At 41.1% G+C, this 22,401-nt stretch overlaps 1 protein-coding gene across 10 annotated transcripts in view; it reads right to left on the minus strand.

Annotated features, from left to right (window-relative positions):
* SSBP2 (single stranded DNA binding protein 2) overlaps nucleotides 1-16,209 on the minus strand; it is a 312,716-nt gene extending 296,507 nt beyond the window's left edge. For 8 of the 10 annotated variants that reach the window (XM_027970493.3, XM_042250727.2, XM_027970492.3 and 5 more), the window contains exon 1: nucleotides 16,142-16,209. In XM_027970493.3, coding sequence (XP_027826294.1) covers nucleotides 16,142-16,203 — 62 coding nt within the window. In that variant the 5' untranslated portion in view covers nucleotides 16,204-16,209. Of the gene's footprint in view, nucleotides 1-15,307; nucleotides 15,474-16,141 lie in introns of those variants that run through there. The other 2 variants (XM_060415980.1, XM_060415979.1) reach the window with 1 other exon arrangement.
* Nucleotides 16,210-22,401: the final 6,192 nt, after the last annotated feature.

A 22,401-nucleotide genomic window follows, 5' to 3' on the forward strand; every position in this document is an offset into this window, starting at 1 on the left:
ATCTCCTCTTCCTCCTGTAGTCCCCTGAAGTCTGACTGAAATTTCTATACAAAATTACAGCCTTAGAAACCCTCATTTTTCACATTTAAGCTACCAAGTCCTATGTATTCTACATTTTAAGACATCCATTGGACTGCCAGTAGTGTAGAATATGGTGTATTATTACAGCAGTTAATTTGTTACAATAGCTTCCCAATATCATCTCCCCCTTTATCCCAGCCTCCATACTACTTCCAGAATAATTATTCTAAAATGTACCTCAGATGATGCAACTTTTCTGCTTTAAAATCGCTTATCTTAGGGCTTCTCTAGTGGCTCAGGGGTAAAGAATCTGCTTGCTGATGCAGGAAACACAGGTTTGATCCTTGGTCTGGGAAGATCCCACTTGCTGTGCAACAACTGAGCATGTCCCCCATAACTACCGAAGCACCTAGTGCCCAAGCTCCACAGCAAGAGAAGCCCCGGAATGAGGAGCCTGCGAACCACAATCAGAGAGGAGCCCCGCTTGCTGCATCCAGACAAAGTCCATGTAGCAATGAAGACCCGGCACAGCCAAAGTAAATAAGTAAAATTTTTAATATATATATATATATATATATATATATATATTATATAATTGCTCATTTCCCTGATCAAGTTGTCATTGAATTTTGTTCTGGAAATAGTTCCTGTTGGATATAGAGAACGCACTAGTGATTGCCAGTGGGGAGGATGTGGGAAGGGCATATAGGGGCTGGGGAGTGAGAGGTACAGACTCCTGGGTGTAAGGCTACAAGGATGTATTGTATAACACAGGAAATATAGCCAATGCTTAGTAATAACTTAAAATGAAAAGTAACCTTTCAAATTACATGCTGCTGCTGCCAAGTCACTTCAGTCGTGTCCGACTCTGTGCGACCCCATAGATGGCAGCCCACCAGGCTCCCCCGTCCCTGGGATTCTCCAGGCAAGAACACTGGAGTGGGTTGTCATTTCCTTCTCCAATGCATGAAAGTGAAAACTGAAAGTGAAGTCGCTCAGTCGTGTCCAAATCTTTGCGACCCCATGGACTACAGCCTACCAGATTCCTCCATTCATGGGATTTTCCAGGCAAGAGTACTGGAGTGGGGTGCCATCACCTTCTCCATTCAAATTACATAAAAAATAAAACTAAGCAAATGAAACAGTTTCTGTTTAGAGTATTCCTCAACAGCACATCCAGGTGGCTCAGGGGTAAAGAATCTGCCTGCCAATGCAGGACGCATGGGTCCCTGGTCTGCGAAGATCCCACGTGCTGTGAAACAACTAAGCCCATATTCCACAACTGCAACTTGCTGCAGTTCACCATATTCTGTAATGCCTCCATGTTTCTGTACGTATTTCTCTCTCTCTCCCTAAAATACTCTTTTATTTGTCCCCTCTCCCAATTTGGCTAATGCTTATTTCTCATTTAATAAACATCCTCTTGGAAATATCTCCTGGGTGTGCCGCAACTTCTGGCTGGATGCAATGTCCTTTTGCAGAACTTCCACAGACACTCTGCAGAGCCATGACAGTGTGTGTTACCCAGAGCGGTGAGCACTGGTAGCGAGCCTCCCCTGACAGTGAGTCCCAGTGGGCAGAGACTGCTGTTATTCAGATCTGACAGAAGAGGGCTCAACAGAGACTGACCTATGGGAGACAGTGAGCATTTAAGTGAATAAAGGCATTAGAGATAGCAGAAAGCAGAAGGAATATTATCCCTATCTCATAAAATGTATACAAATTTACAGTATCATAAAGTCGTGAAAGTGAAGACGCTCAGTCGTGCCCTACTCTTTGTGACCCCATGGACAGGAGCCCACACCAAGCTCCTCTGTCCATGGGATTTTCCAGGCAAGAGTACTGGAGTGGGTTGCCATTTCCTTCTCCAGGGAATCTTCCTGACCCAGGGATTGAACCCAGGTCTCCCACATTGTAGACAGACGCTTTATCGTCTGAGCCACTGCTTATTCCCATAAAGTCCTTAAACAGGTTCTAAAAACTAATTTTAAGTGCTATTTTGACCAAACCCAATTTTTAAAAGAGCTCTGTTTTGTCAGGGCATTGTATACGAAGAACTGAAAGACTTACTTCAAATCTATAAAAATTCAGAACCTGAACACAGGGCAGATCTCTACCGAGTTCATCACCTCAGCTCCCTTACCCGATGGCTCCAGGTTGAGCTCTACAGAGCGGCGGCAATGACCAATCAGAGAGCAGGAGAAGAAAGAAGCGCCCCCTCCCCGCCAGGCCCCCAGCCTCTGTTGACAGTGGGCTTGACGTGGCTGTGGTCCCCATCATAAAACCGCAGCTCCAGAAGGGGAGCCCTTCAACAATGACCACAATGTTCACCGGATTCTGGTAACTGCTCTCTTTTCCCCTCAGACTGGAGAGGGGAAAAGCTTCTCTTGTTCCTAACCCCTGGGTGTTAATCCATCCCTAGTGAGTTTTAATCGTGCACATACCTTCAATAAACTCTCTTCACATGTTCTTTTAAGGGAGCTATCCTACTGGGGATCTAACACAAATACAGAAATATTACTAACTAGCAGCACTTTAGACAGTGATTGCTGTATCATGGACTCACTTGTTAATGATTCCCCATCTTACAGAAAAGCATCAACATCATTTTTTGGCATTAACTAATATACTACTGCTGCTGCTGCTGCTAAGTCACTTCAGTCGTGTCTGACTCTGTGCGACGCCATAGACGGCAGCCCACCAGGCTCCCCCATCCCTGGGATTCTCTAGGCAAGAACACTGGAGTGGGTTGCCATTTCCTTCTCCAAACTAATATACATATATCCAATAATCACAATACACATCTTAAACTTATCCATACTGTATGTCAACAACATCTCAAAAACTGGAAAACAAAACAAAAAACTGAAATTTTATATTAACTATTTCTCAATCCAAAACCAAAAGAAAAACAACTGCCTGTGCCTCACCCTGGATATAGCTTGGTACTTCCAGCTTAATATGGTCACAGTAGATTCTTCTGTGGGTGCAAAAATTGTATATTAGCTTCCTATGGCTAGCTTCCCTCATAGCTCAGTCAGTAAAGAATCCGCCTGCAATGCAGGAGACCTGGGTTCGATTCCTGGGTTGGGAAGATCCCCTGGAGAAGGAAATGGCAACCCATTCCAGTATTCCTGCCTGGAGAATCCCATGGACAGAGCAGCCTGGCGGGCTACAGTACATGGGGTCACAAGAGTCGGACACAACTTAGCGACTAAGAGAGAGAATGTGTGTAACAGATTCCTATAAATTTAATGGCTTGAAACAACACAAATTTACTATCTTCTATACGGGAGATCAGAAGTACTAAAATCAAGGTGCTGGCAGGGCTCTGTTTCTTCTCAAGGGTCTAGAATCCATTTTCTGCCCTGTCTAGCTTGTTAAGGATGACTGCGTTCCTTGGCCACTGGTCTTACCCTTTCCCTTCAAAACCGGTAGCATTCCCAATCCCCTTCTCTGCTTCTGTCGCCACATGGCCTTGCCTGACCTCTAGTCTCTCTCTTACAAGGACCCACGTGATTACACTGAGCTCATGCAGATCATCTAGGGAGGAAGTAACCCATCTCAAGATCCTTCATCCAACATCCTTGACTTAGTCATATCTGCAAAGTTCATCTCCTAGGTAACACAGTCACATGTTCTAAGGGTTAGGATGTGGCCATCTTTGAGTTGCCATTATTTAGCCTATCATAGCAAAAATCCAAGGTGCTGGTTGGGGAAAAAACACAAAGACAAGAAATGGAAACATCATTTAAAGTTTTAGTTAAAAACTTGCCTATACTGTAATCTTTTTGGCCCTGAATCCAATTTACTGACTGAGTAACAATCTGAATTAAAAATGAATTAATAAGTCATTTCCCAAGATGAACTTCTACCTGAAAACTATTCCCAGTATATACACACAAACATATATATTGTGTAAATGTATGCATTTTATGGTAAAAACAAAAAATCCTCACTGAAGTTTTTTTTCATTACAATATTTCTAAATGAAAGAATAACAGTATCAGTCCCTCAGTTTAATTTGAGGGGAAAAAATGCTTATTGAAATACCTTTAATAGCTTCCTAATAACAGCTATTGCTTAAATGCACTGATAGAGTGTAATAATCACATAATTTAATCCCATTTTAATGACAAATAGCACATGACACTGTGAAAAGTGAAACAAAGGAATTGTTTCTATTTTCTCCAATAGTCAGTACTATAGAAATTACTATGTAATAGACTCAATATGGTTGTACTATTGCTCCTAGACCACATGGAACCTTCCAGATGCCCTAGTCAAAAACAAAAAAAAAGAAACCAACAGGCCATATGTTGGGTAGAAGAGAGAATGAAAGGAAACTCATAATTAGAGGAAAAAGCATTTTTTTCTACACATTACATATTCTATTTATTTCTGTCTCTAAAATTTACCAAGTAAAGTAATTCATTCCAGATTACTTTGCCTCTAGATACAGAAAGAATGGAGAAACAGCTCTACCTGAAATTATAATCTGAACTCTTAATCGGCATCGTCCTCTCTGAGAAGCATTGTATCCAAATTGTTAAATCTCAGATACCAGCTAACAAATTTGGAGCTATGTGTGGAGGGACCACTTTGGGTAGCTATAATTCTGCCCACCTTTTTAGCAGCTGTAAAATGTTTTCTTTAACCTTCTTCCTTAACCTCTTTCTTCTTCAATGCATCCAACCCCAGGTAAAAATGGATATGTGTAAAGAGAACTATCCAAGCAATCCCCTCCCCCTCACTACCCTCGTGACTTCCATTTTTTTTTTCCCCATATGAGGCAATAAAACACACTGAAGCAAGATGTTTAAAATCGGCAGTAGACTCAGAAACCTGGGTCTGAATTCATACTATACAATTTACTATCAGAAACCTGGGTCTGAATTCATACTATACAATTTACTACCTGGCCTTGGACAAAGTATATAACCTCAGTGAGACTCAGTTTCCCCCTATGTAAAATGGGGCTTTATATAAACTTTATGAAGCTAGTGAATGGATTAAGTGAGCAAATAAAAAAGCCAGATAAAAAAAGACAAACATTGCATAATTATACTTTGGCTCAGCTGGTAAGGAATCTGCCTGCAACATGGGAGACCTGGGTTCAATCCCTGGGTTGGGAAGATCCCCTGGAGGAGGGCATGGCAACCCACTCCAGTATCCTTGCCTGGAGAATCCCCATGGACAGAGGAGCCTGGGGCGCTACAGTCCATGGGGTCACACAGACTGAGCAACTTACAAACACACACACACACACACAAAGTATTCTTGCCTGGGAAATCCCACGACTGAGCGACTTTCACGCATACATACACAAGTATTCTTGCCTGGGAAATCCCACGGACAGAGGAGCCTGGCGGGCTACAGTCCATGGGGTTGCAAGAGTCTGACACGACCTGCCGACTAAACCACCAGAGTCGGACACAACGTAGTGACTAAATCACCACCAAAGTATCCAGAAGAGTCAAATCACTGTGGCAGAAGGGTGACTGCCAGGGGCTGCGGGGAAGGAGAAATGGGGAGTTATACAATGTTTCAGTTTGGGAAGATGAAAAAGTTCTAGAGAGGGCTGGTGATGATCCTGCACAACAATGTGAATGTGCTTAATAACCACTATATACATACACATACGTATATTGTGTAAAAGTATTTTATGGCAAAAAAAAAAAAGCCTCACTGAAATTTTTTCATTGTGTGAAAGTAGCTCAGTTGTGTCTGACTCTTTGTAACCCCATGGACTGTAGCCCACCAGGCTCCTCTGTCCATGGAATTTTCCAGGCCAGAGTACTGGAGTGGGTTGCCATTCCCTTCTCTAGAGGATCTTCCCAACCCAGGGATGAACTCAGGTCTCCCACACTGCAGTCGGATTCTTTACCGTCTGAGCCACCAGGGAAGCCTGGTGTTTTTTTATTCATTACAACATGTCTAAAAGAAAGAATATTATCATCAGTCCCTCAGTTTGATTCCAGGGGAAAAAATGCTTATTAAAAAACCTTTAATAGCTTCCTAATAAATAGCTATTGCTTAAATGCACTGATAGAGGGTAATCACATAACTTTAATCCAATTATAAAGGACAAATAGCACGTAACATTGTGAAAAAATGAAATGTACACCTAAAAATGGTTAAAGTGGTAAATGTTATATATATATTTATATATATGTATTTACAACCATAAACAGAATAATAAGAAAAGAATATTCTATCAATAATCCATATCAAAAAAAGTTCTCTCCCTTATTGGAGAGAGGCACAGAAGGAAAAAAAACACTAACTCAGCTCTCCAAATTGAACCTAACTGGCAAAAGAATAGAGTTGGTCAACCTAAATTAGCATAAATCTTCACAGACTACAAATCCAAACTACCTCCAAATCTCAAACCAATCAATTTATATAACAAAAGCATATGAAGTTCAAATAAATAACAGATTTTACTTATGGTGTAGCACTTTTGGAGTTAAGTAATTATATAGGATTCTATATAACCCACGTTGTAACAATACTTTTCACTTAAAGTATTGATATATTCACTTAAAAGTACTGACATAAACTTTTACCTATCTTCTAGTCCACAATTCTCCATTCAATCAAATCCATACTTAAGCTTTCTTAAAATATATATGAATCTCTTATTTTAAAAGAGGCAGCTGTAGTATAATGAAACAAACACTGACCTAGGAACCAAAAAAATCTAAATATGACTAAACTCTGCCAGGTATTACCTATATTACCACAGTTGGGTGAGTCAATTTCCATGTACAAAGCTCTACAGTCAATGGGAATTACCACCTAACTCATAGAATTATTGAGAGATTTAAATAAAGCACATTAAAATGCCTTGAAACTCTAAAGCATAATTCCATTTATACTATTAATTTGCTGAAACACAAAAAGACTATTCTATCAAAAATTCTTATTAAAAATGTACATGTATTTCACACTGATACAACTAGGTAATCTCCTGTAGTTCTAAAAGCCACAGAAGGCACTAAACGCCTATATTAGAGAAGACTCTTCTTTAGGAACTACATACTAATCCTGATTCTAAATGTTAGAAATATCGGGGAGAAAATGAGCTAAATATAGTGACATCCTGTTGTGATATATTTATAACCAGTTACATCCTTGATCCATGAATTCCACAAATAGCTAATCAGAACTCCAAGCACTGTGTTAAGCAGTAAGACTACAGTGGTGAAGACAATGCCCATGGTTCTTTCTCATCAGGGAACTTCCAACCTAACCAGATGAGACATTAAACAAAACATCACACAAATGATCCATAAATTTGTGACAACATGAAAAACGAAAAGTAGAGGTTGCTATGAAGCACAGTAAGGGGGTCTTATCCAATATAGGAAACTGATGAGAAATAATTATCCAGTTGTACCATCCTTTCTCAAACCAACCAGCCTTAAGTGTTCAATAAATCTTAAATATTTCTTCCATCAATAATATTATAAAAGCCAAATGTTCCACTCCCTTCATTAGGAACAACTATATCCCTGGGGTTCAGAAGATAAAAGATAGGCAACCTTATTATTTAGGAAGACATACAAATTAAACTCACCACCCAATTGCTCAATAAGAACTAAAACCAGACTCTAGGAAGCATAGCTTCTTATCCCAATTTTGACTCATATTTTATATATCCTTGGGCAATTATGCTGATGCTGAGAGGTTACCTCAATGGTAGTTTAACCTGTTTAAAATGCTCTAACCCCAAATGTTCTCATTACTGACTCTCAATATTACTCAGGTCTCTACTTACTCAGGTCTCCCCTGAACCACCCAATCTAACGCAGCCTCCCAGTCATTCTCTATATTACAATTACACTACCTTATTACCTTTTTAGCACTTCTATCTAAAATTGCCTACTGTATATACTGGGTTAGCCAAAAGATTCATTCAGATTATTCCATAAGATGTTCCAATATTTACTTGTTTATTATTACGTGCTTCTCTTTCAAACTTGAAAGTAAGTTCCATGAGGCAAGGACCCATTTCATTCTCTCCATATCTTCAAGATACATCTTCCTTGCCAAAGACCTCCAGTTGTGTTTAGGTAGTTCAGATACAAGGGAGGAATGTTCCCAGCCTGGCGGATGACCAATTTCAGTCAGTTATGGTTATCCCATTACCGTCCCCAGTAACTGGTTTAGCGGAGGGAACCTAATAGTTTCTTCAATAAGGCATAAGAAGACATCTGCTAAGTACCTCAAGAAGAATCTTTTCTCTCTGATTAATGAGACATAAAGGAAAAACCTTACCCCTTCTCCTACGTTTATACTTGGTTGTATGAGGAAGTGACTCTGGGAACCTGATGCAGGGACACTGCATTCATGGAAGGGAAAAAATGAAGATGGCAGAGAAGCTGATCTCTTGGTGTTCTTGAGTCTAAATCAGCGCAGAAACTACCTCTTCTAGACATCCTGTTATATGAGAATTTCTTAAGCCCTGACCAGTTAAGCCATTTTCTATCTCTCCTTTTGATACCCACCACCAAAAGCTTCCCTGGTGGCTCAGAGGTTAAAGCGTCTGCCTGCAGTGCGGGAGACTGGGTTCAATCCCTGGGTTGGGAAGATCCCCTGGAGAAGGAAATGGCATGCCACTCCAGTATTCTTGCCTGGAGAATCCCATGGATGGAGGAGCCTGGTGGGCTACAGCCCACAGGATCGCAAAGAGTCAGACACAACTGAGCGACTTCACTTTCACTTTCTTTCCTTACCAAAAACACAATAATCTCCTAAGTCTCTCGTTTCTCCTATAACGTTAACAGAAAGCAGCACCTACAGTCTAGCGGATTCTTGAGATTAAATGAGACAATGCAACTAAAGTGCACAGCCACTAAGTCACGTCCAACTCTTTGGGATCCCATGGACTGAAGCTTGCCAGGCTCTTCTGTCCATGAAATGCTCCAGGCAATTTCCTTCTCCAGGGGATCTTCCCCATCCAGGGGTCAAACCCACGACTCACACTTGGTAGCCAGATTCTCTACCACTGTACCACCTGGAAAGTCCCAAGTAATGTGGCAAATATAAACAAATACGCAACAGCATCTGCTGTTACTGTTGCTATTAAACATTTAACTTTCTATGACAAAACTCCACAAACTCTTTATGTAGTATTTGGGATTGTGTTATTTTAAAGAAAAAAAAATCATTTTAATCCTATTTAAATAAAATCATTTTAACAGGATTACTCATTCACTTTCTTTAAAGATTTGTTTTTTTCCCTCAAGTTTGAAGTAGGTAAAAACAAGATTAATCAAGGTAAATATCAGATCACTAAAGAAAAATAATCATATTACTTTCAGGTGAGACTCTGTTTTTGGCATCAACTCCTCCCTTAACTCATCTACTCTTCTTATCGTCACAAATATTTCATTAGTATTTTGAGATGGCTTGTGTTGTGTTAGTTGCTCAGTTGTGTCCAACTCTATGCAACCCCACTGACTACAGCTTGCCAGGCTCCTCTGTCCATGAAATTCTCCAGATAAGAATATAGGAGTGGGTAGCCATTCCCATCTCCAGGGGATTTTCCTGACCCAGGAATTGAACCCAGGTCTCCTGCACCACGGCAGATTCTTTACCATGTGAGCCACCAGGGAAATAGATTACACTAACTACAAATGTATAATATGTTAGTAACTAAATCTGTGTTATATACACAATTACAAAAAATTCTTTTTTAAAAAAAGTGTTATCAGTTTCTACAATTTTTTTCTGTGCTCAACTACTTGTTTGATATGCCATGAAGCAAAATTAACATAGAAGATCAAAAACAGATTTCCAGGTCATTGGTTTAAGCTCACTCCCACTGAATTGTGATCTAAAATGTTGATAGCTCATTACTATTGGAAAGGTGTATGGGTCCTACATGAAACAGAACAATCAAAATTCTTAAAGTAAAATATGAAGATGGTTTTGTCACTACTAAAGAAGTGACACCAACCAAAGTGTCTCTTTTAAAGAGGAACAAAGAACAAATATTAATTCCTTCACTGCCTGGAAATGCTCAGGCTCTTGTGAGCTCAGATAAATTTCTGGTTCTGTCAATATTACAAAAACATTATTAGCACTACTTCTCAAAAATCTTTACTAACCCACTCTGACAAAAATTACCAGTTACCCATTATGATCAATAAAAATTTGAGCAACTTGTACAGCTATTAGAAGTTATCTGGAAAAACACTATTCTTCCCTGGTTTCTCTACCTGTTTTTCTACCCGTTTTTCAACATCTCACACAGTGACTAAGATATATAGTTCAGGGAAGAATAGCCTCTACTATTTCTGTACTACTGAAAACAAGTAGGATATAAATCTTGGCAGACCACCTTTCGGATCACTCTTTAGCATATACACAGGGTTTTGGTAGTATAGTCAAATAACTCACATTCCAATTCATGTTAAGTTGTATATATGAATTACATTAATAGATGTTACATATGTAAAACATATATAAAATCTGACAAGCAAATTTTAAAATCCAAATATAACCACTTACTTTTAATTCCAAACTCTTTTCAGGTTTCAAAATATATCTTATTCTATTGCTCCAGTGCTATTTTAAGGCCTTCCTTTGATAAGCAGTAAGTTAGTAACAAAGTAATATTTTAGCATGTTTACAGAGGCTTACTAACCAACAATACATCACTAGTACACAAATATATTCTATCCTTCCCATACCAACGTCAAAGCAATAAAGTACACACAATAGTAGGGAATAGTCCCACATGTTACAGAATAAAATTATCTTCAATATATATTTTAAATTAAACATTCTTAGTAGTTTCCCATCTTTAAAGTCTAGTACATTAAGCCTCAACCCTATGTCCCAACATTAATGTAACAGTTGTGATCTCTATGGAAGGGAGAACATTCTAAATTCCCCAAATTTTACTTCTAATTCTAAACTATTGGGGTGGAGTGTTAATAAACAGCAACCTCGGTATTCCAATCCTTGTCTACAGCGAATGTTTCAATTTTAAAACAAAATAATTCTATTTTCTGGTAGTAACTGAAGATGTAAGATGGATTTAGTTCACTACTGCAAAGTAACTAAAACTTAATTTTTTTCACCCTAAATTGGATTTATATGGCAAACTGGCTGTAGGGTGTGGAAATAAACCTTTTTTTTTTTCTCTTTCACAGCTCTGAAAAAATACTTCTCAACATTACTACTATTTCTAAGAGTAATAAACATCCAAATAAACAATACTGAAAGTTAACTCTCAACATCTTACACTTTTTTCTTTAGATTTGTTCCTTCAAAAAAAATCATTTTTTGGATACTTCTAAAATAATGGAAAGGAGATCAATCATAAGTAAGGCTCCCGGAGCTGACATATCAGATACAAGTTATTCTGGAGGAAACATCCTGGGGATTGAGAAGGGAAGAGTCAATCGAATATCGTACAGAAAATTTAATCCCCATAAAGGTAGTCCTTCTTTGGTTTTAGAAATCTTGAATTGTGTTAAATGAATTAACTGCTTCTCAATCAAGTTTCTGACAAGATCTGTATTATTTCACTTGCCTTATTTCCTTCAGGAAAAAAAGGAAGGAAGAAGAAAAGTTTACCATTTTTAGGGGGGAAATTTAATAACAAAAAAGAGGTCATGCTGATGCTAATATCTACAAACTCTCTCATATGGAGTAGTATTTATTGTTTTTTCCAAATTTCCAAAATTCATTTGACTAAAGTCTATTTCATGCATAATCATGGCAGTCTATGTGAAATCATACTTAAATGATCATTAGATTTTTAACCACTTAAAAATGAGTTTATGTTGTCTTCATAGTTTAAAAACCAAAGTTACTTCTCAGAGCCCAGGGTCAAAGGTACAGATTTCTATAATTTCTGACAAGTTTAACTTAATGTCACTATTTAGTATCTTTGTTCAATGTTGTTTTATAACACATTCATCTTTCTGTGCTATTACATAATTTTAAAGATGAAATTAGTTTAACAAAAAGTAGTATCTCACTCATCAATTTGCAGGTGCTAGATACTCTTTCTGTGGCAGTGGTGGCATACAGAGTGGTCTAAAATTCAGCAACATTTCATATATAACTTGTTCACTACAATGTCTAATTTTAAAACTTAAATGATCACACAAAAGTTCCAGAAGGAAAAAATCTCAAGAAACAAGAATGTTTCATTATTTTAGGCTTTCAACTTTCCCTCCTAAAATTTGTCTTCCCCACACCACACACGTCTGCAATCTGTCAAAATGGAGGTATCAGCATAAGGTGCACCAATGGTAAAGACTACATATCTGATCAAATATTGAAAGTCTGTTATATCTGATTATGTAAAGCTGTTCCCTAAATCTGTAGCAATCTACCCTAAATCAAGAAGGCAAACTAGGATAGTGAAAAAAATGTATCTTTCATCTTCAACTACAGATTTTAAGCAGAGATATCTTTGTTAGAAACCCAGCTAGCAGTGTACCTCTGGGCAAAGTTACTCAACTAGTCAAGAGTTCTCTTATTTCTTTAATGGAGAAAAACAAATCAGTATCTTGCAGAATTGATGGGAGAATTAGAAAAAATAAAGTGCAGAACACAGTGACTTACACACAGAATGACAATTTAAATAATGATTACTCTTTTGTTATCAGTTATTTTTAAGCTAGAGAATATGGAATACAAACTTCCAAAGTCCTTTATTTTGAAGGTCACTGAAAATTTTTTTTTCACATTGAAAAAATGCCCTTGAATCTAACATCTTCATCTATTCAACAGTATTTAGTTGGTGCTTTTGACATTTGAAACTATTCAATGTCAAGGACACCTCAGAGAAGAAATAGAAGTATTATCCCTAGCCCTCAAGAAACTTACATTTTAGAGGAAGGCAGATATTAAACATCCAATTGCATAGTTACTTAATTCCAATTGAGACTGCAGTACAATGTTACAAAGAAAGCCTGCTAAAGGGGGAAATGACCTAACAGGATCAGAATTTATATTTCTACACAAACATCCCTCCTCCCTCCAACGGCTTTCAATCACCCTGTCTATAATTAAACCTAATCCAAACTTCTGTATAGACTTGATCCGTCTGGCTTTTAAAACAATGAAATCAGTAATTAACCTGTCTCCAGTCATTTTTATGTTCAGAAGTGTATAGTGAAAATATAGAACCTGCATAAAATCTACAAATTATTTGAAGTATCCCATATAGTGACTTAATGAAAGAGAAAGCAAAGATATAATATAGATAAGGGCCTGTCTGCTCTCCTCTATGAACTTATAAGAAAATGGTATTTCTTGATGGATTATAAAACCAGTATTTTTATTTTATGTACATGCCATTATTTTTAATGATGACTCATTTTTCAGATTTTTATTGTAAAATGTTTACATATTCATTACTGGAAAACATTATTTCTGTGACTTTTAAGGTCAGTAGAGTTCTAATTTGCTATATAAAAGAACAGTCTTCACTCAGGCACTTTTTGAGGTCTGCCTCCTTAAAAAAAATTTTTTTTAATCTGGTGATACCATTTTAAAGACAACTTCAAGACACCTATCTTCAGAAGTCAGTAGGTTATTGTGGAACAGGGCCATTAAAGTCCCAAGTACACAGAAAGGGCAAAAAATGAGTAATCAGATCAACTCTTCTAGCAAAATGAAACTTACTGCATCAAACAGAGTCTACCTCAATGTTTGTCTTAGATTCAAACAACATTCGCCTAGAAATTAATGCAACAACAGTTAACTCAGAATGGTCATTGTCAATTCTCCAAAAGTGGCCTCTTTACCTATATTTAGTCCGTAAGGCAAAGCAATCCAGGATTCCTGCTGCCAATTATAATGAATGGAAGAAATTTATTTAAATCAAATAGCACCATCTAGCAGAACTCTCACCACCTGGCTTACAAGTGTAGATGTTACTTGGTGTTCAGTTTGGTAGACTTGACAGCAAAATGGCAATTATTTGTTTTCATGACATAACCACACAATTAGAGCTAGAAAGGACTTAAGACACACCAGGTTCAACTTCCTCATTATTATGCTAGATGCTTTTAAAATTTCTTTTACAAAGTTATCATAATATAGATTAAATTCAGCCATTCCTGGAAGTTCAAGTAAAACCCAAAATTTGGATTCTCAAATTCAACCACCCTGAAAATACGTTTAAGATATACCTCAATACACATTTCAATTCCTTCACTCCCAAACATATGAAATCCAAATACTCTGTAATCATTAAAACATCTTCCCTAAATGTTTCTATTTTCTCAGATATATTGCCACTAAATGATAAACGCACACAAATTACGCCATCTCAAAACTTCAATTCCAGTAACTTGCTATCTCTTAACCAACCTATAATGCTAAATCTTTTACATACTCCTTGTCACAGCAACAAGATCCTGAATTCAGCTCAGAAAATACCTTGGAGGTGTAGGGGGGAGTATCTTTTTTTGGTTTGTTTTGATACGCCAAGGCCGCCCCTAAATCCTATAGGAATTGCGTTTATTGCTGCCAACACAAAGATTAGGAAATGTTCCCAACCATAGGGCACAAGAAACTTTCAGAAGACTACTAACTGCCTAAAACTAGGAGGCAAACCCGGCAGTTTCTGCACATTGGGTTTTTATTTACTCAGCTATTTCCTTGTGCAAGGTGACTAAAGTAGCTTTTGAGATGCTCTCAGACTTTTCTCCAGTCTGAAGTCCTCGGAAGGGCAGAGCGCGTCCAATGACAGGGATACGCCTCATCCTCAGAATGGAGGTGGTTAGTGGGAATCACCATAAGAACTGCTGCACAGAAAAGAGGGGTTCTTCCTCAGTGGTCACAGTCACTATGCGCTCTCATTTTTAGTAACAACCAAATCACCGTTACAAGCACGTAAGAATAGAAGCAAACAACCCTGCTTCGCAGCGTGCCGTGACGGTGGCATCCCAGGCCGGGAGGGGCTCTTTTCTCGCCAGCCTCCCCTGGGCTCCCACCGGAGTTAACACCTGTATCTCCTCGCCACACCGACCAAACAACTAACTCCTCCCCGTCTCCACGCTTCGACCCTTCCTGCAAGTCCGGGTTCGGACCACTGCCCCCTCCCCACCGCAGACAGCCCTCCTCGCGCCAGCGGCCGCGGCCCCCACCGCTAGTCCTCCCCGCGACCCCCGCTCGCCGCCCGGACCGCCACGGCCCTCTACGTTTGGGAGGCTGCAAGTCTCCAAAAAAAAAAAAAAGTTCTCCAGCCGCCGCCGCCGCCGCCGCCGAGTTGGGTCGACTGCGAGCGGCAGAAACGCCAGCCTACCCCAGCAGCTCCCGCTTCTCGCCAGCACACTTTTCCTCCCCAGGAACTCGGTCCTTTGACTCCCAAACTTCAGCGGCGCCCCTGACGCCCCCTGCCCCAGGCTTGCGAGGCACACAGGGCTGCGAACGCGGCGTCCCTCCTCCGGACCAGGAAAGCCCCGACGCCCACCCAGCCCACGCCCCGCACACGCCCTCCGCGCCCCGCGCGCGTCTCCGCGCCCAGCGGGGCCCCGCTCGACCGCTCCACGCCCGGCTTCCGCCCGCCGCGCGCCCGGCCCCGCTGCCTTCGCCTTGCCAGGCGCAACCGGCCCCGGCGCCCGAGCCCCCCGCCGCGGCGCCCCTCGAGCAGCCCGCCCCGACCCCGGCCCGCCCCCACCGAACACCCACATTCCCTCCGCGTGGCCTCCTCCACGCAGCTGCCCCCTCTCGCCCAACCTCTACCCCCGGAGGCTCTCCGCTCCCCGCAGCCCCGGACCCCAGCTCCAAAGTTACTTTGCGAGAAGGTGAACCCGCGGGTTATTTCCCTCAATCACCCAAACAAGTTTCCATCCCCGCCACCGGCACCGCCGCCGCCCCCCGACACACTCGCTCCCTCCCTCCCGCCAGACCCCACGGCCGCCAGCCCCGCGCGAGCCCCTCCTGGGAAACAGCCGCTCCCAGCACCGCACGCCCCCCACCTCGCGCACCCCTCCCCCTGCCAGCCCACCCCCCGGCTCTCCCCCGGCAGAGAGTGTCTGTGTGTCTGGGTGTCTCCGAGAGAGTGTGCGAGTGCGTGCGTGTGTGTGTGTGTGCGCGCGTGAGAAGGCGGAGGTGGGTGAGAAGCGGAGACACTTACTTCTCCCGGGCCTGGCTGTCGGACGGGACGGCGCTGCTGTTACTCTTGCCTTTGCCGTACATGCTTGTGCCGAGAGCAGCTCCCACTGTCACGCACCTGTCAACCCATCACAGCCTCCCCGGGAACAGCCCCGTCCCCATGGCGACCCACGCAGCCACCCCCACTATTGGCCGCCCCACGCCAAAGCTCCGCCCCCTTCGCCCAGGCAACGCACGAGACTGACAGGCCTTCCCCCCCTCGACTCCCTCCGGCCTGCCGAAGCGCGCGGCGGCGGCTACAGCCTAAGCGGCAGTCTCCTCCCTCCTTCCCTCCCTCCCGGGTTCCCTCCCTCCTTCCCTCTCCGCTCTCCTCCCTCCTCCCGCTCCTCTCCCTGCCTCCCCCCTCCGAACCCCGGCGCAAGGGGGGAATTAGAAACTGCTCTAGAAGGATTTTAAACAACTGGCTGTTCCCTCCAACGCCGCCCCTCCCCCCGCACCGCCCGCGCTCGGCTCCTCACTGGAGAGAAGGCGCCGGGAGGAGGGGAAAGTGCGGCCTGGAGTCTCTGGCAGGAGCTGGCGGAGCCGGAGCGGCCGCGGCCCCAGACTTCAGGGCGCCCGCCGAGTACACAGGCAGATCTACGGCCCCAGCCGCCCTGGGGAGCCTCCCCCACCAGCCCCTTTCTCCCGCTCCTCTCCTGTCTGTGACCCCGCGCCGGTACCCAGGATTGATCTCTGCGGTCCTCGGCCCTACTCCCTGCGGTGTCGCCCCCGCCCAGCTCCCAGAGGGCCGGCTGGCGGGGGACACGCGCACTGTTCCCTCGACCTTCTGGCTGAGCGACTGGGAGCGACTCGCCTTCCCTCCTTGGAGGGACTGTGCCTGCGGCCCTTGGCGCCGCTGGGGTGGCGTCGCCTGGCTCCTGGGGCCGCGCCCTGCAGCGCGGGGGAGCACTCGGCCTCGGGCCTGGCTCCTCTCTTTAGAGGTGAGCCTGCCTCCAAAAGGTGGCCCAGTGACTCCTGGGGCCTCAGTGGCCCCCACCTTGTTCTCCTAAGATCAGAGCCCCGCGACATGCCAGACGTACTGCAGAAAAGGGTCCCGGGTATCCCCACCTGGCCTGCCTCTCTAGCCTGGGGCGTTGATGCCAACTCATCCTGACCTTTGGAGTGGAAAGGACCGTAGAAGGCTTTTAAAAACATCCCTGTCTTTGTCCGTCAGAATAGGCCCCAGCCGTGCTCCAAGGTGTACAAAGCTTTTGCCAGAGCTGAAACGCTGCCCAAGAATATTCATGGATCCCAGGCCCCAATCCCATTTCAGTAAAGGCAAAAAAGTTTCTGAAAACACACACAACCTGGCTCCCAACTGAACTCCATCCTTTATCTTGTGGAGATCCTTGGATGTAAAATGAGACAGAGTGCAAACACGTTTAAAAAGAAGAGATGGGCATCAAATAGGGAGTGACAGGGGGAGTGGGGTGCAGCTGGGGGTCAGATAGGGGAAAACATCAAGGAAGGATAAAAAGACCCGGAACAGCTATGGGAGGGGAGAGGAAATAACATTCAAATAGAGAAAGGTACCTTTCTTTTCCTCACATGCAGCTTTAAACTTTTAGTAGTAGGGTCATAAAAATGTATATGGAGATTCTGAGATAGATGGAATGGAAAGAAATGGGCTTGTGTGGGCATTGACAGCAAGTGATAGGAATATAACATCAACAGAAGGTTAAGGAAGGGCAGTTAGTAAAAATGAAAGAATCAGAAAAGGTGCTGGCAACCAAACATAAATCAAACACTGGGGAAAATGAAGAGAAGGGACTTGCTATGGTAAGGAAAACAAAAACAAAAAATGGAAAAGGTAAAGTGTAAAAAGAAAAATAAGAATAACAACCAAGATTAAATGAAGTAGCCGTAGAATGTGATAGCAAAAGATGACAATTACAGAAGAGGATTGACTAATACAAAAGGATACAAGAAAAATAAACATGCTTTTATTGAAAGGACAAAAATTCAGCCAATAGAAGTGAAGATAAAGTCAAAAAAGTCACATTGGCTTAAGTTGATTTTTGAGAGGTAATTTACCTTTTCTTATTTAAAATTCTTCTCTCTGTTTACAATAACCTGCCGTGGTGGGGACAGGACATTCTTGGACTCTGAGGTACTTGGAAGTGCTGTAGGAAGGGGGAACCCCTTCCAGGGCCTGAAACTGGGCTCTTGTCTAACACTCAGAAATGAATTGTCTGAGGAGACACATGTGCTGACAAAGCAAGAGCTTTTATTGGGAAAGGGCACCAGGGTGGAGAGCAGTAGGGTAAGGGAACCCAGGAGAACAGCTCTGCCACGTGGCTCACAGTCTCGGGTTTTATGGTGATAGGATTAGTTTCTAGGTTGTCTTTAGCCAATCATTCTGACTCCGAGTCCTTCCTGGTGGTGCACGCCTTATTCAGCCAAGATGGATGCCAGAGAGAAGGATTCAGGGAGGCGGTCGGACATGTGGTGTCTCCTTTTGACCTTTCCTGAACTCTTCCAGTTGGTAGTGGCTTATTAGTTCCGTGTTCCTTATGTCGTAAAACAACTCATGCAAATAGTTACTATGGTGCCTGGCCAGGGTGGGCGGTTTCAATCAGTGTGCTTCCCCTAACAGAAGGAGTAATAACCTCCCTCTTTTAACGAAGTTCGAAATGCCCAAATGTCTATCAGGCTGTCATTGTTTACAAACTCTACCTTCAAGTTTGGTGCTATGTAATTTGCTGTTCAGTTTAATCTACTTCCATTAGCTTTAACTCAAAAAATTATTAGCATCCCCAGGCTCCATCACCCATAGAACATTCCCTATTAGATACTGGTTAGAGAATGCTGTCAAGGAGAAAACAAACTATCAGCTGCTGCCCACACCTGGAATAAGGTAAGGTTTCCGTTTAAAACCAAGAGTGGGCTTTGTACTATTACCTAAGTTCTATATTATCTTTGCATTGGTCTTGGGATCCTCTCTAATTCTCAGTCACGACACATTAGAATTGCCTTAGAACTTTTTTCTTGTTGTTGTTCATTTGTTTTTAAATACCAGATCTGGAACCCCAGCCCAGACTAAATAAAATCAGAAACTTTGGGGATGGACCCAGGTGTCTGTATATTTTTGTAAGCCCCAGGGCTGTTGAACGCTGCTTTCAGTACCCATTTACAGACAGCCAATGGGCACCATCTTTCAGAGAAAGATTTTTAGGCTGTGGCTCTACAAAACAGATGACCCTCCCCATGTAAGACACTAAGACATCTTTACAGTGGACTTTACTTTTTCTCCATTGAGCTAATAGATTTGTTAATAGGATGAAAATATACGACTACCTGTGTTCTTATAGTGCAAGACCACAAATAGCCATGGTTTAATTTGCTATTTCCTAAAGAGAAAGGAAAATGAAGAAAGAAAACAAGAAGGACTGTTTGCTGTTTATTGCTGTAAGTTATTCATTTGATTGGACTTTACCCAGATTTGTTACATGGTAGAGTCTTTTGAATAATGGTATGTTTTCTGATATTTAAAAAATAAATAAATTCTAGATCTGCACAGTGAGGTATGGGATTCAAAGCAATTTGGTCTTAGTATCCGGAAATAATAAAATGCCAAAAGGTCTTAGTTCAGAACTTGCCAACTTAATGTCAGAGTTACCTTTACAAGAATGTTATCATGCAACAAATACACAAAGTGAAAACATGATTGTTACTCTATCTCATAACCTGACAGCTTAAGTAATCAAATCAATTATCTTTAAAATATCTAAGCAGCTACTTGAACCATCATCTCTGTTTTATTTTTCTCAATGTTTACACACATAAATAAAATGCTTCTTTGCCCTTGTTCAAATTATTTTGAGTACAAAGAGTGTTTTTTGCATCAGCAGCTGTATCTCACGGGGCCAATATTCTAATTAATGAGATTTGAAACACATATTCAGAGCCAAATTTGAGATCCCAGACACAGAATTGAAGACCCATGTTTTGTTTGTTTTCATTTTTTACAAGGGTGAAGAATTAGGACACTTAAAGTTTCCTACTGTAAAGAATCTCTTTTTTTTTTTTTTTTTAAGAAGTTTGAAGGTTTTTTACCTCACCTATAAGGCTGATTAGATTTAGAGTAGGGGAATGCTGATCAGCTGAGCCATCAGAATGGAGTATTTGCATTTGAGGTTGATTGTTTTAAAAAACTTTTTTCTGTCAGATATAGAACACCAGAGTTATTCAATCATTAGGTCTTTTTTCCCTCCGGTTTAGTTTGGGCACATATGCACAATTTTCTCTTTCTGGAACCTGCATCTTATTCTTGGAAGTCTTTATCATTTTAAAACAGGCAGTTTATTATACCACCCTATTGAAGCTCTAGATTGACTATACATTTCTTAGATTCTAATTTTTCTCTAAAACATTGAGGTTAATAATGTCTGTATTCTTACAGTGCATGGAACTTTAGAAAAGATTTCCCTTTGCTATTAATACACAGAACAAAGAGACTATCACTTTATGTTTAAATGGAAGCTAATCATGAATTTAATTATTTCCATCACATAAAATACTTGGGATGTTAAAAAAAGAAAAACACTTGTAGAAAATATTTATTTAGAAAATGTAAACTATTTATACATAAAGATGGATTTTCTTGTTGAGCGGATAATTTTTCTGAAGGACAAAACTGTTCTATTGTTTGTTTTATAGAACTCATTCGTTTATGAAAATAACATCTCCCTACTTACATTTATATCACTTTTCATATGAAGTCACTTATCAGAATATATGCCAGTTAATTAGATTTTCCCGACCAGCTTTCTAAACCTGGTAAACTGAGTCCAAAGAAAAATTCATTAGTATTATCTGCTCCATAGAGAAAACAATACTAGTTCCAAGATGAGAACTCTGTGTTCCTGGCTGACAGTCCTGTTCCCAGACCACGAAGCCGCACCTCTTTCTCTCAGAAGTGACTATTCCACAGAGGAATGTGAGCAAGCTCTGAGATGTTTGTCACTCAGACTACTGTTTGAAACTTCACTCCTAAGCAGAAGAGACCAGCATGCTCATATTCACAAACTGTTCACATGCCATGTACCAAAGTAATGGAATGAATGGAGTCATTACAACTATAATATACTATGCAACATGGTCTCTCATACCAGAATAATAAGTAAAATGGGGACTCATATTAACATCATTTGACACACTGCTGTTGGTTTAACATTAGTTAACCTGAGGCAAGACTGTTTTCTTAACCTATTGCCCTAGATTTTTAAAATCCCAATTTAGATATAAACACTTACCAATGACTTAGGAGAGACAATGTGAAAAGCTACCACTTCTAAATAGTTCCTTCTCTAGAGTGCCTAGTTTTTCTAACACTGTCAAGAATTTGCAGTTTAGGAACTTGGAATAATTCTGATTCAAAGAACTGTGCATAAGCTAAAGACGAATAAAAATTTAAAAAAAAAAAAACAGGGCTACCATGTATGGCAATTTCTTACACTTTAGCACATTTTGCAAAACAAATTCCAAGTGTTGCAGTGTTCACTGGCTGGATTTTTGTCATTAAATGTTGAAAGTTATGTAATAGGAAGTGTGCCAAAGAGTGTTCCTTATTCAAAAGTATTACTGTATTTTTTTAGTGCATTCCTAAATCTTCACAATGATTTTTCACCTACTAAGGTTGTGCCAATGTGATGTCTTTGCACTCTTGGAGTTGACAAAAGCCCCAGTCTCAAGAGGGAAGCTGTACAACATTTCAGGCAGTGTCATTTCCTTCTGTTGGGAGTGGAAACATAGGAGAAAAAAATAGCACTACATTTGCTTTTCATAATTTTCCAACATAACTGGATCTCCTCGACCAAGTGTGGCAAAAAAAAGGAAGATGACAAATATATCACTATGGTATTTTATTTACCTTGAAACGGTGTAAGTGTTAAAAATCTGCTTAAGATAAATGCTGAGTATTGTCATTGCCAACAGTCAGTCATAAGGAATAAACAATCTTTTCAGGGTCATGTATACTCCCAGAGATATAGAGGACACTTTAATATTTTATTTTGGGGGTATTCAAAAAGTGTTTGACAGCAGTTGGACTCCATCCTATATATTGCAGTAAGTTCTGAAGATTTACATGTACTCTGTGGTAGTAACTGCTATCTGCTAGCATCATCATTACATTATACCTGTACAAACCAAATTCCTCAACAGATAAATAATGTTATAATCCCATTAGCATCTTTCAAAACTCCTCAGGCCTTTTTCTCTGGACCTAAATATTTGATGCAG

The sequence above is a fragment of the Ovis aries genome, chromosome 5, assembly GCF_016772045.2.
Source record: "Ovis aries strain OAR_USU_Benz2616 breed Rambouillet chromosome 5, ARS-UI_Ramb_v3.0, whole genome shotgun sequence".
Classification (NCBI taxonomy): domain Eukaryota; kingdom Metazoa; phylum Chordata; class Mammalia; order Artiodactyla; family Bovidae; genus Ovis; species Ovis aries.